This window comes from Rutidosis leptorrhynchoides, chromosome 8 (assembly GCF_046630445.1).
Source record: "Rutidosis leptorrhynchoides isolate AG116_Rl617_1_P2 chromosome 8, CSIRO_AGI_Rlap_v1, whole genome shotgun sequence".
Classification (NCBI taxonomy): domain Eukaryota; kingdom Viridiplantae; phylum Streptophyta; class Magnoliopsida; order Asterales; family Asteraceae; genus Rutidosis; species Rutidosis leptorrhynchoides.
This window is the reverse complement of record NC_092340.1, coordinates 259,011,453-259,027,723: the sequence shown is the minus strand read 5'-3', so window position 1 is coordinate 259,027,723 and position 16,271 is coordinate 259,011,453. Positions and strand designations below refer to the sequence as shown.

The following is a 16,271-nucleotide window of genomic DNA, read 5'->3' as shown; positions in this document are numbered from 1 at the left end:
AATACTATATCCAAAAATCATGGTTAAACACAAAGTGGAAGTATGTTTTTTAAAATGGTCATCAAGATGTCGTTTTTCGACGGAAATGACTACCTCTTTAAAAAATGACTTGTAACCTGTATTTCCGACTATAAACTTATACCTTGCGAGGTCGTAGAGCCCACCTAAGATCGAAAAAGGTCTGTCTGTGATTGAGACTAAGGAACGCTAGCTATATGCTTAACACTAGGTTCTATACTTTTTCTGTTTAGTTTCATAAATTTCAGTTCATTATAGCAACTTAAATCACTCAAAACGGATTTGAAACGAAGAAATGACGGGTAAAACAAAATTGGATAAACTTGCTAGTTTTAGCTACGAAAATTTTGTAACAAATCTAGACTAAACATATCCTAACTAATTTATATTGTATTATACATGTTATGTAATCTTGGGACATCATAGACACGTATACAATGTTTTGACATATCATATTGACCCATCTATATATTATTTGAAACAACCATAGATACTCTATATGCAGTAATGTTTGAGTTAGCTATACAGGGTTAAGGTTGATTCCAAAAATATATATACTTTGAGTTGTAGCCTGAGACGTGTATACACTGGGTCGTGAATTGATTCAAGATATATATATATATATATATATTGATTTATTTATGTACATCTAACTACGGACAACTAGTTGTAGGTTACTAATGAGGACTGCTAACTTATCAAACTTAAATCATAAAAACATAATAAAAAATGTTGTGAATATATTCCGATCATAAATTGATATATATGTACATATTTGTTATAGTTTCGTGAATCGACCAGTGGCCAAGTCTTACTTCCCGACGAAGTAAAAATCTGTGAAAGTGAGTTATAGTCCCAATTTTTAAATCTAATATTTTTGGGATACATGCAGTTTTATAAATGTTTTACAATATAGACACAAGTATGTGAAACTACATTCTATGGTTGAATTATTAAACCGAATATGCCCCTTTTTAGTTTGGTAATCAAAGAATTAGGGAACAGACACCCTAAATGACGCGAATCCTAAAGATAGATCTATTGGGCCCAACAAGCCCCATCCAAAGTACCGGATGCTTTAGTACTTTGAATTTATCATATCTGAAGGGAGTCCCGAAATGATAGGGGATATTCTATATGCATCTTGTTAAGGTCGGTTACCAGGTGTTCACCATATGAATGATTTTTATCTCTATGCAGTTTGCGAAATGCCTGATACGAGATGTGTATTTATGAGAAATGAAATCTTGTGGTCTATTATTACAATTTGATAAATATATAGGTTAAACCTATAACTCACCAACATTTTTTGTTGACGTTTTAAGCATGTTTATTCTCAGGTGATTGTTAAGAGCTTCCGCTATTGTATACTAAATTAAGGACAAGATTTGGAGTCCATGCTTGTATAATATTGTTTAAAAACTGCATTCGAAGGCATATACTAATGTGTAATATTATTGTAAACCATTATGTAATGGTCGTGTGAAAACGCTATATTCTAGATTATCATTATTTGATAATCGTCATAATATTTAAAAAGTTATGGTTTGTTTTAAAATCGAATGCAGCCTTTGAAACGTCTCATATAGAGGTCAAAACCTCGCAACGAAATCAATTAATATGGAACGTTTATAATCAATATGAACGAGACTTTTCAATTCCCTTCTAGTACAACGCTAGAAGCTGAATTCAATGAGGTAAGCTTACTTTCTGAAGATTGAAACACATAAAATTCTGATCCCAAAGTATGTGTTTAGACCTGCAAGTTGAGTTAGGTTGAAGTTATTCTTCTTTATAGTTCTTTTGAAAAATTGCATATCCAGGTGCAAGATATAAAAGGATTACCTATGTGAGCATGAAATTTTGCCGCTTCAATGGAGTTTTGGACTTAGCTGCCAAAATGTTCACTGAAGGATTGGGACACATGGCTTATAATAGTGTCAAGATTGTTTTAGGGATATGTAAGAAACTGATGTGTATAATATTTTATAGTTTTCATACGAGTGGAAGGGTTCAATTTCTGAAACACCCTGATACTCGAATTCTCGTAAATATTATACTAAGTGAAAATTCAATTTCTGAAACATTTTCATTTATGCATTAGTTTGTTCTGTTTATTTAGTTATTTTAGTAAATCAAGGATTACACTAAAATGGAGGGGATACTGAAATGACCCGTCCTAATCCATCCGGACGAATACATTACATTTGGTTACATCGCGAGGTACTTGACCTCTATATGATACATTTTACAAACATTGCATTTGTTTTTAAAAAACAAACTTTCATTTCATCGAAAGTTGACGGCATGCATACCATTTCACAATATATCCAACTATAATTGACTTAATAATAATCTTGATGAACTCAACGACTCGAATGCAACGTCTTTTGAAATATGTCATGAATGACTCCAAGTAATATCTCTAAAATGAGCAAATGCACAGCGGAAGATTTCTTTCGTACCTGAGAATAAACATGCTTTCAAGTGTCAACCAAAAGGTTGGCGAGTTCATTAGTTTAGCATAAATAATCATTTCATAATTTTAATAGACCACAAGATTTCATATTTCCATTTCTCATAAACATACGTCCCATGCATAGAGACAAAAATCATTCATATGGATTGAACACCTGGTAACCGACCTTAACAAGATGCATATAGAATATCCTCATCATTCCGGGACTCCCTTCGAACACGATAAATTCAAAGTACTAAAGCATCTGGTACTTTGGATGGGGCTTATTGGGCCCAATAGATCTATCTTTAGGATTCGCGTCAATTAGGGTGTCTGTTCCCTAATTCTTAGATTACCAGACTAAAAAGGGGCATATTCGGTTTAATAATTCAACCATAGAATGTAGTTTTAAGTACTTGTGTCTATTACGTCAAACATTTATAAAAGCAGCGCATGTATTCTCAGTCCCAAAAATATATATTGCAAAAGCATTTAAAAAGGGAGCAAATGAAACTCACCATACTGTATTTTGTAGTAAAAATACATATGACGTCATTGAACAAGTGTAGAGTTGGTCTCGGATTCACGAACCTATATTATTTGTTTAAATATTAATACCTATATTCGTAATTGACCAATTTCATATATTATAACCTTATATATTATATATTTAATTTGTATATTAGTTTGAAAGTGATTATTATTTTATATATATATATATATATATATATATATATATATATATATATATATATATATATATATATATATATATATATATATATATATATATATATATATATATATTTAATTTGTTATGTGTGAATGTTTATATAAAGATTGTTAATATTAATAATTTCTTACTTTTATGTATTACTACTTTTAAGTATATTTTTATATACGTAATAATATTAATAATAGTTGTATATTGATAGTAATGATATAAAAAAAATAACATTACTTATGATAATTATAATAAGAATCATAGTAATGATAAAAATAATGATATTAGTAGTAAAGATGGTAATAATAATAATAATTATTATTTAGTTGTAATGATAACAAAATAACAATATTTGTAAAAATGATATGATTTTTAATAACAATACTAATAATGATAATCATATTAATAATACTTGAGTTAATAATAATAATAATAATAATAATAATAATAATAATAATAATAATAATAATAATAATAATAATAATAATAATAATAATAATAATAATAATAATAATAATAATAATAATAAAAATAATAGTACTGTTAGTAATATTTATAATCATACTACTGATAATATTATGAATAATACCATTTAATAGTAATGATAAAAATAACAATAATACTAAATAACAATAATATTTGATATTGATAATAATATTAGTATAATTCCTAAAATTGTAATAATAATAATTATATTAACAATATTCCTAATTATAATCATAATGATAAATGTTAACTAATACTAATAATAATAATAATAATAACATAACAATAATAATAATAATAATAATAATAATAATAATAATAATAATAATAATAATAATAATAATAATAATAATAATAATAATAATAATAATAATAGTACTATTAGTAATATTTATAATCATACTACTGATAATATTATGAATAATACCATTTAATAGTAATGATAAAAATAACAATAATACTAAATAACAATAATATTTGATATTGATAATAATATTAGTATAATTCCTAAAATTGTAATAATAATAATTATATTAACAATATTCCTAATTATAATCATAATGATAAATGTTAACTAATACTAATAATAATAATAATAACATAACAATAATAATAATAATCATAATATTAATATTAAAGATAATAAACCACATAATAATAAAAATAATGGAGATAAATAAACTACCTCATTAATCTCTTCCTAAAAATTTGTGGCAGGTACAAGTTTCGAACCCAGATCCCTCATTTACACAAACAACGACACAACCATCTGTTCCAACTCGTTTTTCTGAAATATTATACCTTGTTTTTAAATATAACCTGTAACTGTTATTAATCCAAATTCCTTCTTCTCCTTCAACCCAGCAATCGACCAGATTATAAATGAATCAACATAACTATTTAAAATTTGATTTTAGGATCCTCATAACCACAGAAATCGACTCTTAATGTTTGATGAATTTAAATGAAGCAAAATACTAAATATTAAACTGTAAAAATGAAGTGAAGAACACGTACCCATCCCAGAATCAAATTCGAAGTTTTAGAAAGTTTCAGACCATGGTATCTAAATAAAAAAGGTTCTAAATCGATATTAGAAACTGTTTGTAACCTCAATTGAAACTAACACATCAAATTGAACTCAAATTTCTCGATGAACAAATCTTTTGACTTTTTGAATCATAACTTTGACCTCAAAATTCTCGATAAATAATACGAATTGGGACTTCAAACTTTGCAGAAAGATTAAGTAACATATTCCTAACAAGACCTCATTTACACAATTTGAAATTTTATAACAGAGCCTCATCTGCTCTTTTTTAAAAAAAAATTTGTTTCAATTTATGAAGATAAAGGCTGTGATGATTTTAATTGATAATGAAATACTAAGTCACTCTTCACTAATATCGTGACTTAATTTGATAGATAACAGAAACAAGTCGCCAAAATTTGAGTTATCGTACAGACAGAAAAAAAATAAAATAAAAATAAAATAAAAAGTGATTTAGATTGTTAACTGCTTTTGGATTGGCCCTAGAGTTTAAATCCTGATTTGTACTATCAGATCAATCATCTATAGCTAGAGAACGACATGGAACTGATTTAAAACAGGATACGTAACTAGACAAATTTTCAGTATTTATTTATATGTATAAATTGTATTTATATAATTATATAACTGAATATATGTATTTTTCCATATATAAAACTGAAATTTATATATGTATACGTATTTATATCTATTTATAACAGTATCAGTATGTATATATATCTGACTGTATATATATATATATATATATATATATATTAACATTATTTTATATCTACTTATTTATATATATTTGAATTTATATATCTTATTTATATAATTGTGTTTAAATATCAAATTCTAATTAATTAGTATAATTATATTAATATTATTGGTAATACTAATAATAATTTTATTAGTTATAATAATATTATTGATAAAGGGTTTAATAATAAATATTAATATGATAATATTAATATTAAACAAAATGGTAGTTTTTAATAAGTTTAATTACTAGTAATAGCAATGGTATTAATAGTCTTATAAATGATATCAATAGTACTACTAGTTATATTAATAATATTAATATTATTAATGATCCTTATAATATAACAGCTTATACATATTAAATTTTATAAATATATTTTATACTAGGCTTGACATTATTAATATTAATATTAAAAAAAACTAATAATCACAAAAGTAATGATAATAATTTTAATATAGCTACTATAATACAATTTATTAATTATATCATATTTACAAACTATCATATATTGAATCATTAGTATCTATTAATTACAATGTATATAACATTTCTTTTGTATAGAAATTATATTCATTTATATATATATATATATATATATATATATATATATATATATATATATATATATATATACACACACACATATATGTTTACACGCAATTGTTCGTGAATCGTCGGGAATAGCCAAAGGTCAAATGGTTTCATGTACTGTTCAAAATTTTTGAGACTCGGTTTAATAGACTTTGCTTATCGTGTCGAAATCATACAAAGATTAAGTTTAAATTTGGTCAGAATTTTCCGGGTCATCACAGATTTGTTGGTGATTTTAGTGTCATCCAACATGCATTTTAGTTAGTTGCGATTTACTTGAATGCAGGTGTTTGCTAGTTATACTTAACAACGGGTTCAAAGAGTGTGGAGAGCACGCCCGTAAGAGTTGGCTGCTAACGGTCGCACAAAATGCGGGGGTCAAGGGGGCTGCGCCCCTTGCTGTGACGACCCGAAAATTTCTGACCAAATTTAAACTTAATCTTTATATGATTTCGACACGATAAGCAAAGTCTGTTAAACTGAGTATCAAAATTTTAAACTGTTTCATATATTCATTTGACCTTTGACTATTCCCGATGATTCACGAACCATTAATTGTAAATAGATATGTATGTATATGTATATATGTAATAATTTGAAATATAATTTCTGATGTAATTGTTAGAGATTAATTATGTAAAAATAATAATTATTATTTAGAAACATATCTATATATATAAATAAAGTATATTGAATAAGTATATATAGTTTTGAATTTATTTTGTAATCGTCAATAGCACTAAATTGTCATTCGATGGATATTAAACAAGTCAAATACTAATTTATATGAGTTTAAAAATAAACGATGATCCGAAAAGAAGTTATATAAATTATAACTTTATTAAATATATATTTAGAATATATTTGTTAAGTTTCAACACTTATTATATTTTACTAGAGGTTGGGGGCTAATAATTTATTTAATTTTTAATTAATAATTTTAAATAGTTAATGCCTGAATTCTTTTACACTAATGACTAAAATAAATAAATATAATTAAGGTAAAAATTTGGGATTTTTCTGTGTAGTTTTGGCTGCCACTGATTAACGACGAAGATCAATATAATATCTAAGATTAAAACGTCGGCATATAAATCTAAATGTTAGACTGCTTCACCGTATTTAATTGAATTATTGATTGATTATTATTTACGTTAGTGTTTAACATGATTAAACTACTTTATCTATGTGTATTGACTTTCTCCATTTCTTCCTCAATATATGTAGTATACACCAACATATCCAGGGAAGTACCACAATAAACAAAACCCACTTCTTCTTCTCCATAACGTCATCACTCGATGTATGTTCACGTTTTTATTTCAAATACAATAACAATCATCATCTCGATCACCTCAACCACCACCTTTGTGATTTATCAAGCTCGAAACTCATTAAACCATCGACACTTTTGATCACCTTCATCATCATAATTGAACCACTTTGTGTTGCTAGCTGTGAAAACAGTCTAACCCCGTCGACATCACCTTCATCCTCCTTGTTCCATTGACATAACCCATTATCTCCATAAAACCCACTTGATCACCATTTTCATCAAACCCACTTCACATGGAACTAGTCGTTTTATGTTTCTTCAACCAACAAGAACACACTATCACCTTTGAAACACCACCATAACTTGTCGTTCTTATTGTTACTAATGCTCAAGAGCTTACAGTTTATTTTCCCGTTTTAAAATGCCAAACCAAGAACCACAACATCATCACCAACAAATATCAAAACACCACTTACGTATTTGTTACTGATTCTTGTCCAAACCCAATCACCTGCAACATCTTTAAGAACACCACATCGCCACCATTGAAAATCATTTCTCTATTTCTTTCCTTTCTGCTTCTTTTTCGAATTAACAAGTCAACACCATTTTATTTTGTATGCTACTGTTATTGCTCGACTTTTTCTATTTTTGTTAAATGGAAAAGTTGATTAGGTGGTAAAGGATGCATTTCTAGAGGATAAGTGCTAGTGGGCCGAATGAAGCACTCACCATTCCACCTTGTTCTTTTTATCAAAAGATAAGTTTAGTATTATATTAAATTTAGTATTATTATTAGTTGCCGATCATCTATCGGTTGATTAAGTTAGTGGAAGATGATGTGAATGATGATGTAATGATAAGAACCGAAACCCTGTTAAAATTATGATTAATGTACCTGGTCGATTAATCTATTGTGGATTGGGATGCTAAGAGACTATTTATGATTATAATTGGGCTTGTGATTGTTCGGGCTTGTAAAACTGTAGTTGGACCGAGACTGCCTTTGCTGTTGGGCCATAGTTCTTCTGTAGGGCTGTGAAGTTAACTCGCGTTTTCTTTTTTTGTTAGAACAATTGTTGTGGTCACTCGATTAAAACCATCATGAACTACCATCGTAAACCACTTAGCTTCTTTTAGCCATCATCAAACAACCACCTTGTTTTCTGGTTCGAATAAAATCACCAAACTAACCAACAATCAACGTTGTACCGCTGCTACTTTGTTCTCCTGATTTTTTTCTTTCTTGCTTCTGTATTTATTTCCTGATGCAAACCGAAGCCCACACCATTTAATTTCAATCTCTTTCTTTGTTCTTAATTTGGAAGATAATGATGTTATAAAGAGAAAGTGATGATGACGGTAATGCTTTATGATGATGAAGATTTTTCTTTTCTATCCCACTTGCATTTAACAATACCAATCTTTAAGCTACAGAACTTAAATCGCATATATTGGACTTTCTAAATGGACCATAAATTGTTCATGGGCTTGTTGATGTTAGATTATTGGGCTGGTAAAATAAACTCATAAATCCCACATCTTTAAATCGGGTGTAATTAATTGTTGGGCCTGATTTTATAAACGGACTATGAGTTTTAGACTCAATAACATTCATTTAGATGATGCAAGTGTGATGTTTATAAAATAATGATGATGATGGTACGTAAAGGATTATATTTAGATGATAAGGATATGATGATGTTTGATGATGTTAAGTGATGATGATAATATGAGTAAAAATGATGATGGATGCAGTGGCGATAGGAATGACGAGGATGAATGGAGGTAAAGATGAGATGATAATGATATACGTAACGTGATGATGATGTTAATCATGTTTATGTATGACGATTATGAAGAGGTTTATGTCGTGATGTTTATGGATGGGTATAATGATGGGCACATGATCATAGTATATGATGATCATGACGATGATGTAGTGGTGATGTTACACATGATGATATATGATATATGAAAATGAAGAATGATACTCGAGTTAATAAGTTAATGATGATGACGATCGGTTAAGATATTGATGATCATTATTGATGATCGTGCGATTATGATTTATGGTGATGAACCAAAGACGTATAGGTTGTTATCGGGTTAGCGGGACGTCGCGGGTTCAAACCCGGACTTGGGCATTTTTTTAGGACTACTCCTTTGAGGTAGTTTACTTATTACTCATTATTATTATTATTATTATTATTATTATTATTATTATTATTATTATTATTATTATTATTATTATTATTATTATTATTATTATTATTATTATTATTATTATTGTTATTATTATTTATTATTATTATTATTAGTATTATCCTTAAAATTATCATTTTTGAAATTATTATTATTAACAAAAGTATCCTTATTAAAATTATCATTATCATTATAAGTATTATTATTATTTTTATTTATCATTACTAACATTATTATTATTATTATTATTTTTATTACTATTATTATCTCTTTTATTATTATTATTATTATTATTATTATTATTATTATTATTATTATTATTATTATTATTATTATTATTATTATTATTATTATTATTATTATTATTATTATTATTATCATTATTAACATATAACATTTTTATCATTAGTATTATTATTATTATTATTATTATTAAAAGTATTATCATTTTATTATTATCATTACTATTATTATTTTAGTATTATTATAATTATTATTTTTAACAAACAAATGCTATCTATATAAAAATATATTACAAATCAACTAATATTACATACTAATATGTTTTTAACTAATATATTACCATTTATATTGATAAAACATTAATTAAATTATATATCATACATTTATTATAAGTATAATTATATTTAAAGATACTAATTTTAATAAATTATAAGATATAGGTAAACTTAGTTGATTAAATGGGATATGTTTTAATGTATATGCAACTTATATAGATTCGTGAATCCGAGGCCAACCTTACACTTGTTCAATGACGTCATATGTATTTTTACTACGAAATACGGTATGGTGAGTTTCATTTGCTTTTTTACCCTTTATATTTTTGGGCTGAGAATACATGCGCAACTTTTATAAATGTTTGACGAAATAGACACAAGTAATTGAAACTACATTCTATGGTTGAATGATCGAAGCCGAATATGCCCTTTTTTGCTTGGTAACCTAAGAATTAGTAAACCGATCTACTAATTGACGCGAATCCTAAAGATAGATCTATTGAGCCTAACAAACCCCATCCAAAGTACCGGATGCTTTAGTACTTCGAATTCGTTTTTATCATGTCTGATGGATGTTCTGGAATGATAGGGGATATTCTTATATGCATCTTGTTAATGTCGGTTACCAGGTGTTCAATCCATATGAATGATTTTTGTCTCTATGCATGGGACGTATATTTATGAGAAATGAAAATGAAATCTTGTGGTCTATTAAAATAATGGAAATAATTGTTTATGATAAACTAATGAACTCACCAACCTTTTGGTTGACACTTTAAAGCATGTTTATTCTCAGGTATTAAAGAAATCTTCCGCTGTGCTTTTGCTCATTTTAGTGATATTACTTGGAGTCATTCATGACATATTTCAAAAGACGTTGCAATTGAGTCATTGAGTTCATCAAGATCAATATTATGTCATTCATATTTTGGATATATTATGAAAGGATATGCATATCTGTCAACTTTCGATGTAAGGAAAGTTTGTCTTTTAATAACGAATGCAATGTTTGTAAAATGTATGATATAGTGGGCAAGTACCTCGCAATGTAACTAAATGTAATGTATTCGTCCAGATGGATTAGGACGGGTCTCTACAGGTGGTATCAGAGCGGTGGTCTTAGCGAACCAGGTCTGCATTAGTGTGTCTAACTAATAGTTGTTAGGATGCATTAGTGAGTCTGGATTTCGACCTTAGTTGCATGTCAAAAGATCTGCTTATCATTTCTTATCGAAAATTACCTGCTTATCATTCTTAAGTCTAGACACATCTTACTGCATTGATTGCATGAATAGTGTATAGACAAAATTCATATCTTAGCGTATCTGCTAATTCATATCTTAGCGTATCTGCTAATTCGTATCTTATCGTATCTGCTAATTCGTATATTAGCGTATCTGTTACTGTAAACTTTGCCTGACATATTCCGTAAATTCCTCCGTAATCTACGAAACCTTTTACTATATATATATATATATATATATATATATATATATATATATATATATATATATATATATATATATATATATATATATATATATATATATATATATATATATATATATATATATATATATTCTATGTAATTAGAATACCATCCGATAGCCGAAAATCATTTCACATTGAAAAGTCCTTTATTTAATTGTACGAAATGGAACTCGCCACTAGTTCAAGTCCCTTGGATTCCGATATGGAGATTCACTTGAGCTCCAAAAATAGTGTGACCGGAATGGATCAACTAATCAGCCATCATCAATTCCGGATGAACTGAGGATGGGTTCGTCGTCGACTTAATCAATGGAGACGCGAAGAGGGCTATCCCTTCCACCAACCGAATTCACCTATTAGCGAAGGACCTGAAGCACTTACCGGCAAACCTATCCGAGACACCATTTTCTCTCTCATTTCCAGAGTATCTCGCCACGATTATATACTATCTCAGATTTTAGATCTTATTCATCCGCTCGTTCCGACCGACAATCATCCCGGAATAATGGAAAAAGTCAACGAACTTCGCGCCCGAGTTGTAGCCTTGAAAAAAAAAATGGTGCACAACGTACCAGCTTCAGCCACATCACCGGCACCAACAGTACCACCAACAACCCAAGTTTCAACATCACATGCCTCAACATCACAATCTGTACCTCGAACATCAACATCATACTCACCATAGATACCAAAGAGTACCAACAACAATGAACGATGAAGTATTGATCCATAACTTCATTGAAGAAATATTCTGCGAAGAATATGTGGTTCCTAATAGTTAACGATGAAGAATTGATCCATAACTTCATTGAAGAAATATTATGCGAAGAATATGTGGTTCCTAATAGTTTTAGAGATTACTTATTCTAGCTCAAATCGAAAATCATATGAGTTTAATATCATATTAACTCATTAAATTCATGATTTCATCTGAAGAAAATATATATGTATATATGTTTTCATAAAGATAGTAATTAAAAATTCTTTTGTACAAACTGTTAATGGAGAAAATATTTTAACGGGTAGGTAATACCCGAGGAATATTTTGATTTCACATTAATAAGTTACACTGTACATTCTTTGAATCTGATTCAACGGTCATTTACTATCCTATTTACATCCACAGATATACGAATCCATTCACCACAGAATAACCATTTTCATTCCAATTCAATTTCATATATGAGTTTCTGCCGATCAAAATCCAAGTTAAGATTTGACAAGTGGCATAATGAAGAAAATAATGAACAAAATAAAATTGATTAGTAACCAATTAATTAACTACGTAAAGTTTTAAACCTATACTAACAAAATCCTAGCTAACTGTTCCTATATGACTATATCCTTATAATATACTAGTTTTGGTTGAACTATTGGACTATTGGACTACTATTATTGGACAATTAAAAAGTATTAAAAGAGTAGGAAATATTAATTACAAAACATTTTGACTTAAAAGATCGTAAATAAAATTACATCTACTACAGTTAAATATTTCCTCAAGTTGCCACTTGATTTAATCTTAAACATCCTTTGTAACTTGATTTCATCTTAAACCTCATTTGTATCTTGACGATTCCAATCTGCGTTCAAACATTTCATAATTCTTGAAAACACTTCAATCGAGAGGATGAACTAACCGCACTTCATCTACGGAAAAAAAGATTGATGCATATAGTTATGCACCGGAAAACACTCAGAACCTGAGTAAATGTTTAAAACGTATCTGTGCTAACCCTTTGGGAGTTGTTATAAAAAAAATATAACTTTGAAATCCCTTTTCAAATTAGCCAATTTTGTCACAGCTCCAGCAAGTCAACTTCGACTTTTCAATCGAAACAACCTTATTATAACCTTGATGTATATGCGTGCTCTTTTATTGTTATCAGAGAACCTTTTATATTGCACCACATCACCAGCAGACGTACCTCGTTGCTCCTTAACTTAAATCTCTCTGATAAATCACTATATTTATCTATTAAAGTCTTATCATGAACTCATCCGCACCTTGTAACGAGAATTGCCATACCAATTACTAGAAATCAGCGTTTAATAATCTAAAAACACAATTCTCTTGAAACCCCTCGGTTTGATAACCAATGATCCAGATCCGTTAACTTTGAAAATGCTGACGAAGCAGCATGTAGTAAACGGTCTTAATGTCCAAAAGTGATGATAAAAGAATGGAGTGTTGGAAACACTCGATAGAAAATTTGGTACTGAAAAACGGATTGAGCAAATCATGAAGGAGACGAAGGACAAATACAAGGACCAAACCCTATATTCAAAGAAACCAGGTAATTCTGGATCCGATGAAATCTTTAGAGAATATCTTGCTCCGAAGTCATGTTAAAATCTTGTGGAAAATTTTTCTTCGTCAACCTTCGAACTTAGAAATTCCGAAATATCATCATAAATATCTTCGATATTTCTGAGGATATTTTCATAAATAGTCTTGTCCGAAATTATCTACCTCTTCGTGTTTTCTATATTCCATTATATTGGAAACTTCTGTAAAAACTAAGTATAAATTATGAATGACTTGTGGAGAAGTGTTGAAAATTGAAGCATGGGTTAGTATAATATAATGACACCCGGCCAACGTGATTATATTACAGTAAGTCATGCTTAGTTTTTAAAGGAACGTGATGATGGTTCACAGTTTATACCGTCATCAAGTGCCATGTTACATTGCTCTTTCATTCTAACTTAACCTCCGAACATATCAAGAAAATATATTCTTGATAGTTCTATCTTCCGTGATTTCCAGTAATCTACAATTTCAATCGTGCTATTACCTTTCATTTCTGCTTAGAATCTTAATCATGTTCATCCGAAATTCATACCTACGAACCCGAGACGTCTTAATCGCTTCACTTAAAGTCGGGAAGATAAATAAAAGCATGAAGCTTCAAAATATGATGGAAAATATAAGCACGACAGCAACATAGAAATTACAAACCGTGTATATCAATACGTATAACATCATAAAGACACGGGAGAATTAGAAAGACTATAACCTCAAGAGCGTTGTAGAAGTAAAAATTTCTTCTAGTGGAAGATAGAAAAGAAGAATGACTGCATATATGGTCAATATAATAACAAGGATCAGAACTAGATTAAGCATTTCCTTAATCTTTTGGAAGTATGAATTGAAGAAGAAAGTATATGAATGGTGAAAATAATGGAACGGAAGAGATTAATTTATAGCGAAATATCAGACAAAGCAATCAAGGTAGATGACCGCATTTAATTAAAGAGAATCATGATTTCCTTAATTACCGAAGAATCAAATCTTATATAGATTTCTAAGATTTTCTCTAAATTCCTTGAACTCCGGAAATCAACCGTGACTATGATAGAAGTTAAGGCGGACAATTGTTTTTCTCATTTCACTCTTTTGTGATAGCTTCACTCGTACGCTTCGAGTAATTGAATTATTTTATCCCTATTACTCAAGGGTGATAAAACTTTATTTATCAACTCATATTCGTCATGAAAACATTTTTATTGTTATCCATGACGACTTTACTCAAATTTCGGGACGAAATTTCTTTAACGGGTAGGTATTGTGACGATCCGGAAATTTCCGACCAAATTTAAACTTAATCTTTATATGATTTCGACACGAGAAGCAAAGTCTGTTAAACTGAGTATCAAAATTTTGAACTGTTTCATATATTCATTTGACCTTTGACTATTCCCGATGATTCACGAACCATTAATTGTAAATAGATATGTGTGTATATGTATATATGTAATAATTTGAAATATAATTTATGATGTAATTGTTAGAGATTAATTATGTAAAAATAATAATTATTATTTAGAAACATATCTATATATATAAATAAAGTATATTGAATAAGTATATATAGTTTCAAATTTATTTTGTAATCGTCAGTAGCACTCAATTGTCATTCGATGGATATTAAACAAGTCAAATACTAATTTATATGAGTTTAAAAATAAACGATGATCCGAAAAGAAGTTATATAAATTATAACTTTATTAAATATATATTTAGAATATATTTGTTAAGTTTCAACACTTATTATATTTTACTAGAGGTTGGGGGCTAATAATTTATTTAATTTTTAATTAATAATTTTAAACAGTTAATGCCTGAATTCTTTTATACTAATGACTAAAATAAATAAATATAATTAAGGTAAATATTTGGGATTTTTCTGTGTATTTTAGGCTGCCACTGATTAACGACGAAGATCAATATAATATCTAAGATTAAAACATCGGCAGATAAATCTAAATGTTAGACTACTTCACTGTATTTAATTTAATTATTAATTGATTATTATTTACGTTAGTGTTTAACATGATTAAACTACTTTATCTCTGTGTCTTGACTTTCTCCATTTCTTCCTCAATATATGTAGTATACACCAACATATCCAGGGAAGTACCACAATAAACAAAACCCACTTCTTCTTCTCCATAACGTCATCACTCGGTGTATGTTCACGTTCCTATTTCGAATACAATAACAATCATCATCTCGATCACCTCAACCACCACCTTTGTGATTTATCAAGCTCGAAACTCATTAAACCATCAACACTTTTGATCACCTTCATCATCATAATTGAACCACTTTGTGTTGCTAGCTGTGAAAACAGTCTAACCCCATCGACATCACCTTCATCCTCCTTGTTCCATTGACATAACCCATTATCTCCATAAAACCCAC

At 28.5% G+C, this 16,271-nt stretch overlaps 1 protein-coding gene across 1 annotated transcript in view; it reads left to right on the top strand.

Moving 5' to 3' along the window:
* Positions 1–15,781, top strand: part of LOC139864148 (secreted RxLR effector protein 161-like) — a 36,366-nt gene extending 20,585 nt beyond the window's left edge. The window contains exon 2 of the mRNA XM_071852736.1: positions 15,767–15,781. Coding sequence (XP_071708837.1) covers positions 15,767–15,781 — 15 coding nt within the window. The remainder of the gene's footprint in view (positions 1–15,766) is intronic.
* Positions 15,782–16,271: the final 490 nt, after the last annotated feature.